This window comes from Solanum stenotomum, chromosome 1, assembly GCF_019186545.1.
Source record: "Solanum stenotomum isolate F172 chromosome 1, ASM1918654v1, whole genome shotgun sequence".
Classification (NCBI taxonomy): domain Eukaryota; kingdom Viridiplantae; phylum Streptophyta; class Magnoliopsida; order Solanales; family Solanaceae; genus Solanum; species Solanum stenotomum.
The window spans coordinates 336,498-357,280 of record NC_064282.1 but is presented as its reverse complement, the minus strand read 5'-3'; the positions used below and the strand labels follow the sequence as shown (position 1 = coordinate 357,280).

At 34.8% G+C, this 20,783-nt stretch overlaps 4 protein-coding genes across 4 annotated transcripts; 1 reads left to right on the top strand and 3 right to left on the bottom strand.

Annotated features, from left to right (window-relative positions):
• Positions 1-393: 393 nt before the first annotated feature.
• Positions 394-3,001, bottom strand: LOC125853698 (probable flavin-containing monooxygenase 1). Its single transcript, XM_049533433.1, has 5 exons — positions 2,514-3,001; positions 1,758-1,995; positions 1,508-1,683; positions 1,029-1,396; positions 394-943 (listed from the first exon to the last, which is right to left on the bottom strand). Exons 1-5 carry the CDS (start codon positions 2,952-2,954, stop codon positions 601-603), a joined length of 1,566 nt encoding a protein of 521 aa, XP_049389390.1. The 5' UTR covers positions 2,955-3,001; the 3' UTR covers positions 394-600.
• A 2,055-nt stretch (positions 3,002-5,056) lies between these two features.
• On the bottom strand, positions 5,057-7,766 carry LOC125853695 (SEC1 family transport protein SLY1-like). Its single transcript, XM_049533429.1, has 3 exons — positions 7,651-7,766; positions 7,242-7,580; positions 5,057-6,863 (listed from the first exon to the last, which is right to left on the bottom strand). The coding sequence occupies exons 1-3, from the start codon at positions 7,679-7,681 to the stop codon at positions 5,371-5,373; spliced, it is 1,863 nt and encodes a 620-aa protein (XP_049389386.1). The 5' UTR covers positions 7,682-7,766; the 3' UTR covers positions 5,057-5,370.
• A 190-nt stretch (positions 7,767-7,956) lies between these two features.
• Positions 7,957-12,689, top strand: LOC125878106 (uncharacterized). The gene is made up of 6 exons (XM_049559346.1): positions 7,957-8,089; positions 8,832-8,912; positions 11,158-11,286; positions 11,777-11,839; positions 11,948-12,072; positions 12,263-12,689. The coding sequence occupies exons 1-6, from the start codon at positions 7,988-7,990 to the stop codon at positions 12,453-12,455; spliced, it is 693 nt and encodes a 230-aa protein (XP_049415303.1). The 5' UTR covers positions 7,957-7,987; the 3' UTR covers positions 12,456-12,689.
• Positions 12,690-13,458: 769 nt separating this feature from the next.
• Positions 13,459-17,541, bottom strand: LOC125878138 (uncharacterized). Its single transcript, XM_049559348.1, has 10 exons — positions 17,381-17,541; positions 17,235-17,293; positions 17,108-17,148; positions 16,778-16,809; positions 16,429-16,457; positions 16,271-16,307; positions 16,041-16,097; positions 14,743-14,819; positions 14,351-14,424; positions 13,459-13,640 (listed from the first exon to the last, which is right to left on the bottom strand). Exons 1-10 carry the CDS (start codon positions 17,462-17,464, stop codon positions 13,621-13,623), a joined length of 510 nt encoding a protein of 169 aa, XP_049415305.1. The 5' UTR covers positions 17,465-17,541; the 3' UTR covers positions 13,459-13,620.
• Positions 17,542-20,783: the final 3,242 nt, after the last annotated feature.

The following is a 20,783-nucleotide window of genomic DNA, read 5'->3' as shown; positions in this document are numbered from 1 at the left end:
CTTATTTTAACATCCCCCAATGAGCAATGGGCAATGGCCAATACCAACTAACCATATAATTACACAATTGAGCTTCCAAATGCATCATGTAACTGTAAGATATAAGCCTGCCTGCCTGCAACTCCCTTAGAATTAGAAAAACAAAATCAAGTCAATATGTTCTGTCATTAGATACAAATAATAAGCATATCTTGGGCCAAACAATATAATGGAGCGAGTTGAGGAGGAATTTTTCCAAGTAATTTCCACTTTCCTAATTTTATTGCTACTTGGAGGCTTTGTTCCGAGTTAGAAATGTGAACTGTAAAACATTTGTCATCGTACTAATTAGGTTATGGAGGAGAATAAAAATTTAAACAAGCTAAGGTTCTTTTTAGAAGTTAACTTTGTCCTCATTGAGGAAAAGTTTTGTGCATAGTATATATATATATATATCAAAGCACTTTTTGTAACTCTCAGAAGACATTCCTTTTGAACTGGAAAGTACTAGCATGCTATCCTTATTGTTCAAAGGTTCAGTAAAAGAAAACATATTTAGAAAAAGAAATTTCATTCTTGAAAGTGATCGAGATGGGAGGTTTTGGAGCTCTTCAACATACATTAGCCGATGTAATCCATTGGTCCATAAGGTTCGAACCACTCAGCCCAAAGACCCTTTTTCCTTTTAGGGTTCCATCCCATGTCCTTGCATAGTTGGTCATTGTACCAAATGTGCAATGCTCCGATGCATGATCTCCTGTAGTACTTCCTGTAAGAGTATCTCTTCTTGTATTTATCCCATTCTGCTATGTCTTTCTCCATCACCTTAATGCTTGGTAGCATAAATTTTCCATCAAGAAGCTCTCCCAGCCATCGACACCTTATTTCCGAGGTGTGTAGATTAGATACGCTTTCTGAGAATCCAATTATTGCCAGTTGTGGAATCCGGGGATGAATGCATTCCCTGATAAATATAATTATTTCCATATGAGATATATATATGTATAATTTTGGAGCATGCATGCTTCCAAAAGTATACTTTTACTCACCTATAGAGAGGAACTGCAGCAGAATCATCTGAGCCTGCTATGAATTCCTGATATTTTTTCGATTGAAAAATATGCTTGAGATTATCAAGTCCGTTGAAGCCAGTAGCTAGTATGACTAAGTCGGATTTAATGGGTTCAGTAGCATGACCCTCGAGCACAATACCTTCTTTTGAGAATCCAAAACTCTCTGCTTTCTTGATGAGCTTGATACTTCCTTCCTCTACTCTCTCATAGAAGCCCTCTGGCACTAAAGAAACTGAACAGGAACTCAATTCGTTTAAGAAACTATGCTCGGGCACCATTCCATGTTTTGCAAGCTGGTGTTTGTGTTTTATGTAACTTTCTATATATTTTGAGAAGGCCCACCTCTGTCAAAATAAATATATATATATATATATATATATGCATGCATATTAGTTTTGTGAGAGGAAGAGAATTCAAATTAATGAGTGAGGAAATTAAAGAAAAATGCTCCTTACTAATGGTGAAAGAATTGTGGCGAGGAGACTTAGAAGAAAGCCTTCACCGGGTTTATGAACCATAAGTTCAGAGAATCGATTTAGGAATAGATATCCCAAATTTAGTCCCCATGGGAAATAATTGGGAAGGTTCCAATGTGGCGTCCTGATTAGTACTGTGCATGGACGTTCAACCCCTGCATTACATAACTTTAATACATTACTAGTGCAAAAAGCAGCAGCCCAAGAGAAAGAGGTAGAATTAACGTACCATTAACTGTGGAGCACTCCATGGCAATGTCCATTCCTGATTTTTGGAATCCTACAACGGCAACTTGTTTTCCTTTGGCAAAGTTGGTTGCAGTTGAGGAGTCCATCTTTGAATAATCCATCGAATGGATTACTTCACCCTCAAAAGCTTCAGGGCCTTTGTTTTGAGGGAATTCAGGCATGTTTGGGACTTGACTGAACCTTCCCACACAAACTACTACGAAATCAACTTGGTATATCTGCATGCAAAATTATTACCAAGGGGTTCTCAAGCAATTTTTTTTTAAGCTATGGTTTGGTTTTGTGTTCACCATAAAAATTTGGGGAGAATTTTCTTTTGATCCCGTTGATTAACTATCCTTTAAATAAAAGACATTGAGAAATGCCAAATGGATAAGTAAGACTATTGTATATTAACCATTTTCTTTTGTTTGATCAGAAAAATGTGGGCAGGAAGAAAGAATATTTAAGCGGGCATTGGTGTACAAAATATCACTTTTTTTTTTTGGGTCAGATTCAAAATATAAGTTGACAGAGAGGAAGTTGTATGCGATGCGAAAGAAGAGTCAAAATTGGGAGAATTTTTTCTTGCCTTTTGCTAACACTAATAATTTTTTTTCTTAAACTCAATATTTTTTGGCAGAGATTATTAAATAGGTGAAAGTTGAAATTACATATTTTTTTCTTCCATAAAACACAAAATTTTGTTTTTTACAAAAGCTTGTATTAGATTGAGAGATGTTCCAACCATAATTACCTGTATCTGTGGGGATATGGTTCGAGTGTCCTGTACAGTAACGTTCCACTTCCCTTTTCCGCTCCACAAATTCCATTCTCCGTCTCCACTGCCGCCATCTTCAAAGTTGAGGCTCAACACTTTGCTATTGAAGTGAATGTGGGTGAACAAATCAAAGTGACGTGCGTACGATTCAATGTATTCAAGCACCATTTGTTGGTCAGGAAACACTTGGGTTACTGAATCGGGCCATGGAAAATCAGAAAACTGGTATACGGGTTTTGGTGTCTGCAGCTTACAGCTCCCAATTGTCTTTGTCCAAACACCACCAATGCTACTCTCCGACTCGAACACAATTGGATCAAATCCTTTGGAAATGCAGTATTTGCACGCTAAGAGGCCGCTGATTCCACCTCCAATTATTGCTATCACCTCCTTCTTTCTGCCCTCAAAATGTGCCATTGTCTCCTTTGTTCTTTTCTGTACTAATAATGATTGATAGATAGATAGTATACAGCTAGAGAGCTTTAATATATAAATTATGTCCCCCTCTATTATTTAATTATATGAGATTTCTTTATAATTAATACTAGTGACGAAGAGCCCGTGCGCCCAATATTTATTTTTTTTGTCCTAATATATGTGATATAGATAAAATATAGTGAGTTATTTAAATTTACGTATATTACTGGTCAATTTGTCCTAATTTATGTGATATGGATAAAGTTACAAAATTAATCATTTTAAAATGTCTTTCAGATATTTTAAGTTGTTAATTATTATTATGTATAATACTTTTTTGAAAATTTTAAAATGATATATGTTATTTTTTCTGTCCCAATATATGTGACCCTGATAGAATTCTGAGAGTCAACCCATTTTATTATATATCTTTTAAATATTTGAAGTCATCTGTAAATGATTTATCTTTTTAAGTCATTTCTAAATAGATCAATCCATTTATTTTTTTTGTGTTTTTTTTAATAAATATTTTAAGTTGTCAATTATCACAATTTATTGTATTTTATACATAATTTTTAACGATAGATTAATTTCAAGAATCAATCGAATTTTTTTATATGTATTTATTTTTGAAATATTTTATGTTGTCAATTATCATGATTTATAATATTTTTACGATAGATTAACTTCAAGAATCAGTGGAATTTTTTGTATCTTTTTCAAAACATATTTTATGTTGTCAATTATCATGATTTATGACAAATAAATTAAAATGGACCCAATATATGCTATTTTTGTTGTCTGAATTTATGTGACACAAATGAAATTTGGAGAGTCATCCAAATTTTCATATTTTAAAAAAAATGTTTTAAGTTATTAATTATTGTGATTTATAATATTTTTATGTAACTTTCAAATAACCTACATTACTGGTCACTTTGTCCTGATTTATGTGATATGGATAAAATTACAAAATTAACCCTTTTAAAATGTTTTTCAGATATTTTAAGTTGTTAATTATTATTATTTATAATACTTTTTTGGTAATTTTAAAATGATATATGTTATTTTTTCTGTCCCGATATATGTGTCCCTAATAGAATTCTTAGAGTTAACCTATTTTATTATATATCTTTTAAGAATTTTAAGTAATTTGTAAATAATTTATTAAGATAATTTTAAGTCATTTGTAAATAGTAGAATGTCCCATCATAAACTCCCTTTTATTATATAGTAGAAATACATAAGTATTATTCTCCATTATGAACTAAATGTTTGCATTACAATATTTTTCTATATTGTTAACTAGTACTAGTATATTACTGTCTCTGTATTACAATCTCACCTAACGTTATTATTAAATGATTGTAGCAGGTTAACATGGTAGAGTAGGTTCCAATTGTGTGTATATATATTGCCACCAAATTTCTAAATTAATACTTCACTACTTAACGTGGTTCATGCCAACTATCTCTCCGTGTGCAAGTTGATTGATTTTTTTATCAGTAAAACTCAAAATCATAGAGTCGCATCTGAAGAGATTTGACTTTATACTAACTGCAAATACGGAGATAAAAAAAAATTAACCCATGATATCAGACAGTAAATAATAAAATACGACAGAGGTTGGGACTGCTATCTCTGGGTCGGGATGGGGAAAAGGATGGAGTGGTGTTTTGAGGATAGATATTATTACTGTATTTACGCACCGGTCTCATAAACCAGTGCAAAAGAAGCAGCTACTAATAATGAAAAAAATATTATCGCTAATTGAATACTTATGAGCGCATATTTTACTATGAAAACAAACTGCCTTCTTTTGTTCACCCAAAACAAACAGAAAGCGCAGGCATCTATTCTCTAATGGGGCTCAAGTGACTGCATTTTAAGCTGTTCCTCGACACATGTGGCTCTTCCAGAATACTGATTTTGAAAAGCCAGCAGTGCATGCATATTTAAGTTTTGAAGTCAAGCTGTGCCAATCATCCAGCTTTACAAAGAAAAAAATAAAACATGTTTTTACTGCAAGTGTGTCTAAGCAAATAAGATAGACAATAACAGGAACGAGAAAAACTACTTAAACTACCACAAAACTGTAGGAATACAAAGAAACCACCTTGGACAGTGAGGGATGGTATGCAAACAGTTCCAAGTACATCAACTAAAGAACAACGGTATAAACCAACTCCACACAAGTTTGAACTTATATATGAATTCTTCTATATTTTAACGTTCACTATGCATCAGGGTCAAATATCACAATGTTAAGAATAGGGTCAACAAACTCTTCTTCGAGAACTCAACATACTATTACGTGCAAGTGTATGATTTGCTCATGTAGCCTGATGAAGTCCACACAGTCAATACTGAACAACAAAGGGTTTCCTTAAGGGATTGTACACAAATCGCAACTGCATTAATGGGCTGGTGTTGCGACACTAGTTCCCAATCCCATCTTCTGCCCCAGCAGTGCAAGCTGCTCGATGAACTCACCTCCTGTAAGAATTTCTGTCGTCCCATATATAACATGCTTAACTGGCTGTTGACGATTGGCTAGCTCTTGCAAGCTTCCATACTCCACATAGTTACCACCACCTATCATAAAGACAATAGCTTCTTTAAATGGTCCTTTCAGGTGACTGCTGCTCATCCCGGAGCTTGACTTGGGTGCACGAGGATCAAAAATAATATAAGAATCAATTTCTGGATTGGGTTTCCCCTCCATTAATGCTTCTACTGTTCTTGACAAAGCCAACTGATGATCACTGGATAATAGATTTTTGACACCTGCAGTTACAGCACTGATTGACTGCCCATAGAGCTTTTCAGCCCAATCAACAATGTTGCTCCTACTCGCAGAATTTGCTGATGCTAAAGAGACATTCAATGATTTTATCTTCTTTACATACTGAAATGCTGTGGTATCAACCTCAGACTCCCTAAGTGCTGTTTCAATCATTTCAACGTCTGATTGAGGTAAGCTTTCAGTCGAGATAAGATACATGATAGCAAACCGCAGCTTATCCACCTTAGTCCCTTTTCCCTTGAGAGCTCCGATGAGCTCACTGCGATCAATGACACCTCTTACCATCATATCATTCTCCTTTTTGGCATACGAATCAAGGGACCTCTCCTTGATCTCCCCTAACAATGCTGTAGCAATATTGGTGTGCTTATCAATGACTTGTTTTCTCTCTGTCAACTCAGGCAGGGAATTTACTGCATTCATCAAATGCTTGGTATTGCCAACCAAGTCTGTCCCATCAAACTCAGCCCCTGAGTTCCCACCAGTTCGTTTATTTACCTCCTCCACATCCTTCTTATACTTGTTCAACTGAGCTTCTATCTCCAAAGCAACCTCTGGAAACTCCAACGACCAATTTGCCACCCAGAATGGATCAGATCTGTCCAACTCAAATGATTTCATCCCACCTTTCTCTCCCTGCACACTCAACCTGTTCAATCTCAAACCAAGCACATCATGAACAAGTGGTCTATACCTAAAATCATGTTGTATAGCTACTGACAACTCAAAGTTTCTATCGAATAAACACAAAATTGGCCTCTGAAATGAGCTAGTGAAATTCCCAGCCTCAGAGAATAAATTGTTTTTAGCTAACAGATGGTCTCTGAAACGCTGATCCAACAGGGATGCCACCATCTCAGCAGGCCCACCACGGGGACACCTGATGATAGGGACAACAGCAAGAGTAGCCAACACACAAAATAAGCCACTGACAATCTTTTCAATGATCTCTTCAATTTCTTTATCCCCAGCAGAGGGATCATTCAGTTGAAGATAACAGTTCTTGTAGGCAAGTGAGAACAAATTATCCTCAAGCGTGACAAACTCCAAGTACTGATCATGCACTTTAGAGATCCTTTCAATCGAGTCAGAATTAACCGTGCCTGGAGCAGAAACAAGTCATGCAGTGGTTAATATTTCGAATATCCATCCAGCACCACCCAGAAAATTGCATTAACTATTACTTTTTTCAAGTTCATATCAATCAATTGTCATCTCTACATAGATCTAAGCACCCCTTTATGCAGTGGGATAAAAAATTATCTTATTTTTTGAAAATGGATTGAAATAGTAGATCATTTTAGCCCTTACCCCCTCCGAGGAAAAATTGGACAAGCTAGGGTGAGTAAAACAGTATTCAATATTGTTCATCCCTCTATTTGGGTACATGCCATTCCAGTATCAGCCATCAATTCAACCATAAAGTTTTGACACAAAAAAAAATGAAAAATAGTGATGAAAGGAGAATGCATATAGTGCACCTGAAGCGAGATCTTCGAGCAAGGGCCTGGGAATAGAAGAGGAGAAGTTCAAATGGAAGGAATCGTAAAGAGACTTGGAGGCATCAGCAACGATACGCTGTACATTAAGATGGGTGGGTTGGACGAAGTAGACAGCAGGAACATCATGGACGGGTTTGCGATCCTTATCGATAAGGAAGTAGAGGGTAACGCCGTGTTTACGGAGGTCCTTGACGTGAATCAAAGGGGATAAAATGTCTTGGCAGAATCGATCGTAAATCAGGATCTTGTATACCTCCTCATTGGCAGTGGCACCGGCGTTCACCGGCTGGTTCAGATTTAACATCCGCGTAATACACTCTGCAATTCAACAAATTATTAGAAGATTCCTTCATAAAGTATAAGTGCAGAGATAGATCTACAGAATTACCAGTTTGCTTTTGACGAAGATTTAGCGCCATTGTTGTCACAACTAATTACTCTTTGGGAGGAAATGGGTGAGGGGTTTGTAGTTTGTAGAGGATTGATGAGATCTCATCTCATTGCTTGTTCCTTGCGCCAAACATATTGTACTGCCTAATATTTTCGGGTCGAAAGAATGATTGACCCGGATCCGCTTACCTGATTTAGCTTGTTCATTGTGCATAGTTTATTGTACATTGAGAGAAGAGAACGACGTCGTGCGGATGGCTTATTACTTACTATAACATAACTACCACTCCGCAATCCGCTCCCACTCAATAGTAGGCAAGGCTAGGTTGTGAAGAATGGCAGGGGAAGGTGGCGTAACGTTTGTGCAGAACAGATATTGGGTGGTGAGGCATGGCAAAAGCATTCCCAATGAAATGGGTCTCGTCGTTTCCTCCATGGTTTAATTCCTCTTTCCTTCTTTTCTACTTAATACATCATTTCGTTTTTCATATAAATATGCATTCTACACACTATCATCTATGCTTCTTTTATACTCCGTGTTGCGAGTTGCTTTAATATTATTCCACTGCCTTCATTAGGGCATACTTATTAGGGCATTTGTATGTTTCTATCTCACTATACTGGCCTTAGACAATGAATATACCTTAACTTCACCTTCTCATTGTTCAGAGATTTAAAGCTCAGCTTGATAGATGGAAGCTTCTTTTTCAAAATTGAATACTTCCTTTACCTATCATTCTAGAGAGATATAGTAAGTATGATAAGCTAATACTTCCTACTTCCTATGTTACTTGACCCACTTTTCTTCCAGTTTACTCCACTCACTCTTCTTTTTGTTCTAAAATTACCTTTTATGTTATCTTTGAATACAATGTATGTTATCTTTGAATACAATGTACTATCTCTTCCCCACTTTGCATACATCTAACTAGAACTCCATATGCACTTCAGAACAAGTCCCATTTAAGAACAAATATAAACATTCTTCTATTTGTTCCACAGTTTAATCTGGTAATGTTAGTATTAACAGATGGTTTACCTAGAAGATGAAATGCTCTAAAATAGGAATAATAGGATATCATTGAAGTCTGCTTTTCTTCTGCTAGGAAAACTAGTTGGCTGAAATTATTCTTCCACTTGTTAAATCTAAATTACTGAAAGGAGCTGTGACCTTTACAGGAAAATGGAAAACTTGAACAATATAAGTTGACTCCCGAAGGAATCAAACAAGCAAAATTGGCTGGAGAGTCATTCCTAAAGGTTGGTATTCACATTGAACTCAGCTTTTTGTTTCCCGACATGGTCCTCGGCAGACATTTCATCGTTCAGATATTCCACCTATCTTATGTGTGGAGTTAAATAAACCATAATTGTCGACGACTATTTCTTTCAGTCTTTCAGAAGTTATCTATTAGCATTTGACTATATATGGTATTGTATGTCCTGGAATCCTATGACAGGTCTCTTTTTTATGGAACCTGCCAATGTAACTTTTTGGGATTTGAATGCCTCTATAGTAAGAAGCTTTGATGCTAGATCCATGTCAATTGTTCTTTTATGAGAACTATCATTTGATGTCTTGGTCTTTAAGTTAGCAATGCTTCCTCATTAAAGATAGCTAGCAGGAGATGATTGAGAAATATATGAGAAAAATATTACTATTGAATTGTCTATCTACATTATTACGCAAAGACCCTATTTATAGACACTACAATACAATTCTTTACCAAGTAAGATACTATTTACTATTCCTATTCCTATTCCTATTCTAAAGTAGGAGTATATATACCTATTCCTATTCTAACACTCCATGTGTTTAGTCTTCTCATGAAATACTGGATTTGATGCATAATGTCAGTCAATCTCAATGTGCTTGGTCTTCTCATAAAATACTGAATTTAATGCATAATGTCGATAAAACACAAAGGGATAAAATTACAGTATTGAACTTCCCAAACAAGCTTGTTAAGACTGTTTCAGACCATAGAGTAACTTACGTAATCGATATACCATGCTACTAAACTCCCCCTGAGCAACAAAATTAGGTGATTGCTCCATTTAGACTTCTTCACAATGCAGCAGTCATCGAAAAGTGCTCAAAATCTAGTATAAAGCATATGGATGAATCAATATTAAACAAAAAAGTCAGTGCAAAACTGACCGGAACATACTCATTGCCGGAGTATTAGATTTGATGGCTAAAAGTGGTCACAATCTAAGAAATAACATTATATGAGTAGGGTTGAAATGAGGGCACGACCCAACTGGAAAATAGAAATTATATAGAAAAGGTCGGATTGACGGCACGACCCTATTGAGAAAGAGATCAGAATGATGACACGACCCTACTGAAAAAGAGAAATTATATGGGTAGGGTCGGAATGATGACACAATCCTACTAGAAAATAGAAATTATATGGATAGGGTTGGAATGATGGCACAACCCTACACAAATAAGAAAGTAGACACCAAAAAGAATGGTGCTATGCAAATCAGAAATGAAAAAGTAGTCACCGAAAAGATGGCATGGTGAGATATGAGAAAGTAGTCACTAGAATGATGCACGGTGCTACACAAATAAGATATGAAAAAAATAGTCCAAAATATGCACAGTACTATGCAAATTAAATGTGAGAAAGTAGTCACCAGAAAGATGCACGGTGCTACGCAAATTAGATATGAGAAAATGATCACCGAAAAGATACACAGTGACTCAACTTTGCTAAGATCGTAGAGGCTTTTTGATACAATGTGAGAAAATATTATTGAATTGTCTATCTACATTATTACGCAAAGACCCTATTTATAGAGTCTACAGTACAATCCTTTACCAAGTAAGATACTATTTACTATTCCTATTCCTATTCCAATTCTAAGTAAGATTATATATACCTATTCCTATTCTAACAAGTATAAACTACTAAAAACTCTTATCACATTTGAACAGTCATTTCCTTTTCACTTCAGTGTCAATTGTGGATCAAGTTGGAGTAACTGTAGTGCTTGAAAGAAAACCTGCACATCACGGAGAAAGCGAACTAGTACACCAAGAGAGTGTTCATTGCTAATGAACAAATGAGTTCTATCTTCAGCGTAATGTGAATCTTAAGCAGAAAAAATAAAGGCCTAAGCAAAAGCATCCAAGTAGCACAGGGGGAAGAGTGAAGCGGTTTCTGAAAGGACCATGCATGTGCTTCTATTCCCTTAGAATAATATCATGTGGAAGCTCAACTTTTTGTCAAAATAAATACTTTTTTCAGTTGCGAAATCGTATCTCCTTGGAGGCTAGTGCCAGTAACAGAGTCTTCTGATGATTAGCACCTTGATGTATATGTTTCTGTCATCTGCCCTTCATTTAGAGAAGGTAAAGAGAGACTACCCTATGGTTCCTGATTCAGAGTAATTACGTATATGTTATTCTCTTTGGGCCAAAAAGAGTTCTATCTCTTCTTTATAAGCTTAAGTTGTTGATGGTGTTTACAGGCAATATATTTTCTGATAACAGGTACTCAAAGAAGATAACATACCACTTGAAAATGTTCGAATTTGCTACTCTCCCTTCTCGAGAACCACTCATACAGCACAAGTGGTTGCATCAGTTCTAAATATTTCTTTTGAAGGACCACAGTGCATGGTAAGCCTATCTACCCATCACCTAGGACATATAGGCCGTCTTGTATCCTCCTTTTTTGTACTTTATTAATTTATTTGGTTGCTAGGTTGTATATAAGTGATTTTTAGCTTATCAAAAGAACAAAAAAAGTTGTGTTTAAGTTTTATCATAGTACTTTGTTTCCAGACATTCTTAAAATGATCAATTCATGAAGCTCTCTCAGATCACAATTATTGGAACATACATGACATGAATTGAGGTCAAAAGCAGCAAGGATCTATAGAAACAAGTAAAAGGGATTGTTACTTCATAGGCTGAAATTTAGTTTTTTTCTATTGATATAAGTCATTCACTTGAGATATGGTCATTTAAATGAACTGTTTGGGCTATTTCTCTTTTTTCACCCTGTATCATTGCTTCCTTAAACGAAGTATCTCTAAATTTATATGGGGCTTTAAGCCGAGTAGATTCTGTTAATAAGCTCTGAGTTAAGATAGTTTTGTTATAACAGGTTCTAGATGATCTTCGGGAGCGCTTCTTTGGTCCTTCATATGAACTTAAGTCTCATGATAAAGTAAGTTGTTTGTCTTCTGCATTTCAAAATCAAGTGGATGTAGCACAATCTTAAACACCTTCAACTTGGCTTGTGGCTCTTGAATTGATTAATTATTTCTGATTTCAGTATCCTGATATATGGGCTCTAGATGAGAAGGATCCATTCATGCAGCCTGAAGGTGGAGAGAGTGTTGCAGATGTTGTGTTTAGACTCACGAATGCATTGATTAACATGGAGACACAATTTCGAGGGTATTTATTATGCTTTTACCTCCAAAATTTATCATGTCAAGTAGGAGTATTTTAGTGTAAAGAAAGTCGCTATGTAAAGTGATAATGGGGTTTACCTATTCACTTTTACATAGTTAAGCTTTTAATTGTATTGTCATTATATCTGATGGACATATAAATTATAATTGTGATTTGGACACTTCAATTGCAGATGCACAGTATTGGTGGTCAGCCATGGTGACCCTCTGCAAATTTTCCAGACTATTCTGAATGCAGCTAAGGATAACAATGGATCCTGTGAAAATGACTTGGCCTCAAGAATACAGGCAGTCAAAATCCCTTCCGTTCTCTCACAGCACCGAAAGTTTGCTCTACAAACAGGAGAATTGCGTTCAGCAGTTTAATCCACAGCTTGAACTGCACATCCTGAAACATTCTTTCAGCTCATGCTGTTATTCTTCTGTATACAATCTGAATCGCCCCTTACTGGTTTATCTGTCTCTAGGGAGAATAATTTGGTCTTACAAACAATATTAAACGGTAGTATTCAATTTGTCATCTCCTTTGTCAGGAGAGGTAAGCTGCTGTACTTGAGTACATTCTTAATAATTGGAGAGCTTTAATATGCTTTTTTTTTTTCTGATCTCCTTACCAAAGAGTCCTCAGTCAATGTGACGGGAAATTTATAGTTCTCTGCTTCCCTATGTATCATAACTAGGTCTGCTTTCAAGATGTATCTTCCCACTCTCGTGTAAAGGTTAGGGAAGCTAAGATGGAGATGATGCTAACGATCAGGTTATTGTTAAGTGATCCTTGAAGTAAAAGGCATTTTGTGTCCAAAATAACAATGGTTGAAGTAAAAGGCATGTTGGAATTTGTCTACTTGAAATGCCATTTTTTGCTACCAAAGATTCACTTGATACTAATGTTTGTAGTATTGACTCTATAATTATATTAACAACAAAATGTGATAACAAGAGATGTATCAACAGTACATGTACTAGATTATTACAAGGCGGCCCTTAAAACTTTGTAATTTGTTAGTTAATCATATTCATAATGTTTCATTCGCCTTTTAATACTAATGTTCGTCGTATTGATTCTATAATTATAATTATAATAATAAAGGAGAACTGCAAGATTTCTTCATTATTTATCTCATACTATAGTATAACTTGCTGAAATTTTCCTCTTAAAATCATTGTTTATTTAACGTAATTAAAATTTGATAATTCTAAGTTTTATTTTATCAACCTAGTAATACAAAGTTGAATAAAGCATTAATACAAGCAAATGAGTTCCAAATAATGAATCCTTTGAAAGACTAGACTCAGGTAATAAATGTACATCACATATCAATATTTTAATGTGACCAACTGAATGTCTAAACAAATACAATAATTTAGTGATATAACTTGTACACACAACCAAATGACTCCTTAGTGCTCCCTCCAACCATTCACCGCTAACAACTCTTTTCAAATCATTGCATTTTACAGAAATCGTACAAAGCATCTTACTCAATGCTATTATAGCAGCAGTTGGAAACTGGATAGTGAGACAACGACCTCAGATTCGACAATTGGCAGCTGCGAATAAGAAAAGAGGAAGAAACAAAAAAGAAAAGAAGTGCCATTAGAAAACGAGGCGTGATACATTGTATCATTAACATAAAGCAGAAAAACATCTTGCCTAAGAATGGATAACAACCCCTGACGCTGTCGGGAGAGATGCAAACAGATGGCTGTATCTTTAATTGAAAACTTATACTCACCCCATCACGAGAGGTGAATGTTTAATATTTCTTACATTCCCATAGGAATCATTTCCTTTCTATTGTTTCTTCTCTTGGCACACTAACGGCAAAGGAGCATCATACATATCTGTCAAGGACAGGGATGATGAAAAACTCCATTGGCATGTGAGACAATCCTATATTTTGGAAGGCCAACCTATTGAACCACTATGGTCATTTGCATGAATATCACAACCTTCAACTAACTAGTGAACCTTTTTCATGGTTTCAAGCAGATGGTACATTTACAACACACACACACACAAAAAAAAAAAAAAGTGGGAAGACTTCTGGCATAGCCAATCAGTGGGGCTTGTGGGTTCACCACTCAGATTGGATGAGTAAATGCTACCGAAAGCCACCTCTTCAAAAGAACCCTGAATGGGCTAATTGATGGAAGTCACCCATCTCTACTACAGATAACAATTAGTGAAATGCAAAATGAAATGAGGCATCACAAAGATTAGAAGATAGCGAAAGGTAGTGTGCCCTCTAAATACTCACTGCAGTAGATAAATTGGTTAATATCAAGAGTCACTCGCCCTTGCTTGGTTGCGTCAAATGAATCAAAAAGGTTCCTGCAAAGATTGAGAAGATCATTAAAGATTTTTCTAAGAAATTCAACAATGAACTAACATCTGAGAACAATTACATTTGCAGCTCTACTGAATCACATTTTAGTCTCATCAAGAACTACAAATGTATTGAAATGAATGTCTTAACTCAAACACTAAATTGATGTGTTAACCAAGAATCCTTCTTAGTTGCAAGACAGATGACAGTGACTCAATGTGAAAGCGCCAGATATAAATCATGAGGCCCTCTCAACATATTGATCATGAATATTTTAAATGCAAGAAGAGACAACCATTTCATGTAAATAAATATCTACTCACCGTGCAGACTGTACAAAGATACAAAGAGATATGAAGTCATCAAGCCTGAATTTTCCATTCTTATTCTTATCAAAACTCTGCACAATTTACCCAGAAAAGAATAATATCAGTTCAAACCAAGAGGACTAGAAAGAACTTCCACCCTCAGTCCAATTGACATAGGTTGTTTCACGTAACATTCCACAGGCACATCTTAGTTACAAGTTTCAATATGTCATCCTGCGAGTAACCCTCCATCTGGAGTTCTGGACAACCAAATGGGTTGTCCCTGTCCCTAATAGAAAGGTGGAGTAATGAAATCATTACGCTGTGTTCTTTTTTTAATCGGTAAAAGCAGAGAATCAAGCACCATGAAATTCTATCATCCTGCTCTCATGAACCTCAAAAGAGAAAAACCAGAATAACTATTACAATGAATTTCATGAATTTTTACTATTTCATTTTAACCATCTGCCAGACTGCCACAACCCACCACTTACCCACAACGTAACCAACAGGATTAGCATTGTATATGAGTATGGTTTGCTAGCTATAGCAAGCCATTAACTAACACCTTTATCTTGTCTTTTTGTTTTCTTTGTTAACACGCTTATAGTACCACCAAGTCATTATAAATGCGAAAAGAACCACACAATAAAAAAAGAAGAAGATAAAGATCCTTGAGCTTTAAATAAAATGTAAGAAGCAAACGCATGTTCTATTTTGCATTTCAATTTCTTATATTCATTACTGCATTTCTTATATTCCATACTTCTAGTTTCAATTAAAATATTGTTTAAACCAAATACATGTCACTAGGAACTCAATGCCAAATCTTTCACATTTTATTTACAATTTTCTTCTCTTGTATGAATACAGTTTAAACAACTAAAACAAATGAACCAGAAGTAGTTGAATAAATCTAATGTTTTCTTCTTATATATGTCATTTGGCTGTTCGGTACTTTTGTTTACATTTTCTTCTTCTCTTCTATGAAAAACGGTTTAAAACAACTAAAGTGAATAACAAAAAGGAACATCGAATAAGTCTAAAAAAATTTTCTTATATTTGTCGTTTGGTTGTAGAATTATGTTGTAAAACTAACAAATTCATTAGACATTGTTTTTCCCAATGACAAAAGGTGATGGTTTACAAGAAAAGTGTGCAATGGATAAAAGGAACATCCGTTTCAGTTTGATGGTGCTTTGAGAAAAAGATGTAACATCTGTAGGCCTCAAAAGGAAGTACAATGCAGAAGTATATTTATGTATCCCACTTCACAAAGAATCTCATAATGAATTTTATAATAATTATAATACCTCGCAGACAGTGTATAGTGCTGGAGAGTCGAGGCGGAATCCAATTTTTATCAAGGCCTGCAAATTATGCAACATATTCATTGATAGATTATTGTTTACTGCAAATAGGCCTCTGTTAAAGGCCATTTGGCAGTCCAAGTGTTCCTTCTTCATTTTCCTAGTCAGAAGGTCTGAAATGTACTATAAGCAAATGCAAGAAAGCAGGAGTTTGAGATTAAGGAGTTTCCTGCCTTGTAAACATCATCTGGGACAAGGAATCCACGACCCCTAATTCAGTGACCAAAATAATACAAGAATTAATTTCCTCAAAACATATTTTCCAACCAATGACATGAGAAGTACTCGAAAAGTACTAAATGATTCGTTTTACCAAGAAAAAGAAATTCACCTCTCCAAGTCTGAGAACACATGTTGCACCTACAAATGATAGATTGATGGTTCATAAAAATCAAGCAATTGAAAAATCTTTGAAGGAACGCATCTTATAAACACGTTTAATGAAGTATCTACAGTAAAATAAGAAAAAATGTCATTGAATTCATGCAGCACTAAAGTTTTCATTCTAGTGCTGCCAAGATGAGGTAGTACAACTATTGTGAAATTCAGTGTATGAGAAGAACACCACAAAGCGACACCTCAAGTCACATGCAAATTGCATATTGAGAAGACCAATTAATGACTTAATGTATTTGAAGAAAAACTAGAACACAAAAATTTAACTAGAGAAGAAAGCTGACCTTCAGCAGAAACTTGTTAAGTTCAACAAACTCTGGGAAACAAAAATAAGATTAACAACAGTATGAGATTCTCAATGGAACAATTAGTAAATATGAACTCAATTGCACCAAAATAAAGTAAAGAAGGGCATGCAGTAGATTGCACTGATGATGTAAACAATGACTATAAAAGTAAGAAAAAGGGAAGTCTATGTTAAGGTTAAGTTTAAGATATTACAAATGCTGATTATGTTTTTTGTTATATATTTTCCTTGTTGAAGTTCCAGTTTGATATGACAGTAATAAATAGGCAAGCTAATGGATTAATTAGAGTGGAAAGATGAACCTCACCTTCAAAACTCATGGTTCCATTCTGATCAAAATCGCACATCCTGGTGGTAATTGACAAAAGAATAAAATAAAATAAAAATAAAAATGATAGGAGTATTTGATAATTTAATATAGAGAGGTTGAAAACCTGATCATTTGCTGGACAACAGTGATAGGAAATTGTAAATTTCCAATTGCAAAAGCACTCTGAGACAGTAGATAGCATGGGAATAAGGACCAAATCGAGAGAGTAAGTAAGGAAGAAGGATTAATATTAAAGCAAAAAATAAAGACCTTCAGTTGGATTGCAGTGATACTACCGATTTTGTCGGTGTCAACCCGCTCGAACCACTCTCTCAAAATCGCCGAGTTCTCCATCTTCTCTTCTACAATCGGACGGACCCGTCAACACAATGCTCTCTCTCTCTCTCTCTCCTCATATATTTATTTATTTTATTACTTCTTCCTTGCCAACTTTTCTGAAATGTATCACTGTCCTAACCCCTATATTCCTAATTTCTGAAAAATTTCCAGATTTAGGTTAGGCCTTAAAAATGAAAAAAAAAAGAGTAACTTTCACATATAGCAAACAAAAAAATCATATTTGTATGTTATAGCAAAGTTTGCATAATTACGCTCCATAGCAAACATATATATGTATAATTCGCTATACATATACAATTAAAAGCTGTCTATTTCGCTATACATAAATACAAAAAGAGCAATTGTATAATTCGTTGGCTCCTCTTCAGAATTGTATAATTTCATTATACAAACATAAAACTGGGCAGGGGAATATTTTTATTGTATAATTATAAGTGTATAGGACGAATATATATGTATTTGCATGTGTATATACAATTTTCTCTCGCTTTATACAAACAGAAACGCAATTTATACACTTCTGTTGTATAAAACGAGAAAGAGAGAAAGGCACAAGAGAACTGGGCAGGAGAATATTTTTATTGTATAATTATAAGTGTATAGGACGAATATATATGTATTTGCATGTGTATATACAATTTTCTCTCGCTTTATACAAACAGAAATGCAATTTATACACTTCTGTGTATAAAGCGAGAGAGGAGAACACAGAGGGAGTGAGCGAGAGAGGAGAGTGGCGAGCGAGAGTTTGAGGGAGAGAGACGCTGGCAAACAGTTTGCTACAGGACACAATTAAATCAAAGTGTGGTTATACCATTTAATTTGAATTATTAGTTTGCCATTATATACAATTTTCCCAAAAAAAAATGAAAATTTTGAATTTGGAGTCATACTTTTTTTTATATGAACTATATTTTAATTTAAATTTTTAAATAAGTAAAATGACTTAATGTAACTAATTGATCTGAAATACACTATTAAATTTGTTCTAAACAAATAATATCTTAAAATAGATAGTCATATAATATCATATTTAAATCTTATATAAGAGCTACCACATACTATTACAATATTTTTTTCATTTTATTTGAAACTAGTAAAATTATCCGCCCTTCGTGCGGGAATTTAATATCACGAAATTTATAAAATAATACTTAAAACTATCAGTCATTAAAACTAAAACACTATATTATCTTATATACAAGATACGTAGTAACAAACATTAATAATATGAAGGAAAATGAAAATTATTACATCGTATCATTTATCCTTAATAACATAAACATAAATTAATGACTATAAAAATACATACTAGAATCTGTGTAATGACCCTAAAGGTCATTTTTGGAAATTTTCATAAAATGACCGTTTTACCCCTCCCGATAATTGCCCCGAGTCCTAATTGTTGTATTTTCGAAGTTGGTTTGAAGGAAAATTGATGAAAAGTTGAGTTTTTGGAAAGTTGAGTTATTAAGAGTTAAAGTTTGGTTAAAAGTGCTATTTCGAGTCATTTGGAGTTTCGAGACTCAAATCGAATTTCCGTCGATTCCAGCAGTTTTAGAATGTCGAAATGGGTCTATGAGAATTTACGGAGTCGAATTTGGAGTTAAAATGAAGATTTGAGGTCATAAGTTGCTAAAATTGTGAAATTTTGATCAAGAGTTGACTTTGGTCAACAAGCGAGGTTCCGGTGCTCGAAATGGAATTTCGAGAGCACCGCTGGATTCAGGGGGTGATTCTAAGTCTAGAATGAGTCTTGGTTGAATTTTTAGAGGCCCCGAGTGCGTTTCGAGTTTTTGAGCCTAAAGTTAGTTTCTTGATGCCTTATCGGATATCGGGTCAAGGAGACCTCGAATTCAAATTCCGACGATTTCATTGAGTCCAAAATGTCATTTTCAAGTTAGTAGCATATTTGGTTTGTGTTCGGGAAGTGCCAAATGAGTTTTGGGTAAACTTTTAAGCTTCTTGGATGTTTTGACACTATTTCAGCAAATTGTGGCAACTAAAGGGTTCATTATTAGTTTTAAAGGTCGAAAAATTATTCCGAAGGTTCTGAAATTTCGAGCATGAATTATAGGACTTATCTGCAAATTTTGGTGCATTTTCGCTAACCCGAGATTGGACTTTTATCGCAAATAAGAAATAATTGTTTACCGAGTAGAAATGATATTTGACTGGGCAAACGAGCATGAAATTGAGCTCCGATTGAACGAGCAGGTCCGTAACATTATTTAAGGCATTTACAAAAAAGAATCGGGTCATTTCACTATCGTATGAGGAAATTACGGCCTTTTTAGTGAAAGATTAACTGCTGTTTTTCTGGTGCATAACAGCCATGTACTGTTATAAAAATCTCAGACTGTGTTCATTTGGTATTTTGAGCATATCGGGAGTTCTAGAGATCAGAATGGAGTGATTCTTGCGGGTTTCTTCTTGAATTAATATGAGGGTTAGTATTCAATCTTCAATTCGACATTTTCTCATAATTTCTGTATCTGGTTTTTTTTTCCCTATCCGAAAATCTCTTGGGAAAAATTGGGGTTTTATCGATTTGGACTCCATTTTTTATGAAAAAGGTATATTTACGATCCTTATGTTATGGGTAAACTGATTTCAACATAAAATTATTGATTCATCGATTATTTTCATCATATTAACCGCGTACAATTTGGACTTTTCCGGTAAAGTTAAAGTTTGATAAATTGAGAATTTCAAGGTCGATCTTAACTCCGTTTTTGATGAAATTTCATATTTGAACTTATCTAAGCATGGGTAAGATGTTTTTCAGGAGATATTTCATTTTCGAGTCGGGGTTTCGGATCCGAATATTTTAGGCTTCTTCAAGAACGTGGATTTTCCTTCAAATTGAGTTTGTGAATTGATTTCAACTCCGTTTTCAAATTGGTTTTCACCATTAGCTTCCAAATACTTTAAGGATCATTTTACATCAAAAATTTCCAGATTTGGGTATCGTTTTCCGGTATGAGACTTTTGGACCGTTTTGCCCTTTTTCCCTAAATTTCTTGATTTTGGTGTCATTGGACTCGAATTGTGATTGTGAATAATTGTTTGAATAGATTATCGTGATCCGGATTATACTCGGAAAGGAAAGGCTCAAGTCAAGTAACTTTTGGAGTTCGTTTTAAGGCAAGTGGCTTCCAAACTTTGTAAAACTCTTAGACTACGCATGACTACTTTCCTAATTGTGTTGGGGAGTAATGGGGATTGAGGATGGGTTTTATTTGTTGATTGAAATTGTTGTAAATGAAAGATGGGGAATAAAACGAGCTAAATGTGTTATATGTGACTTGAA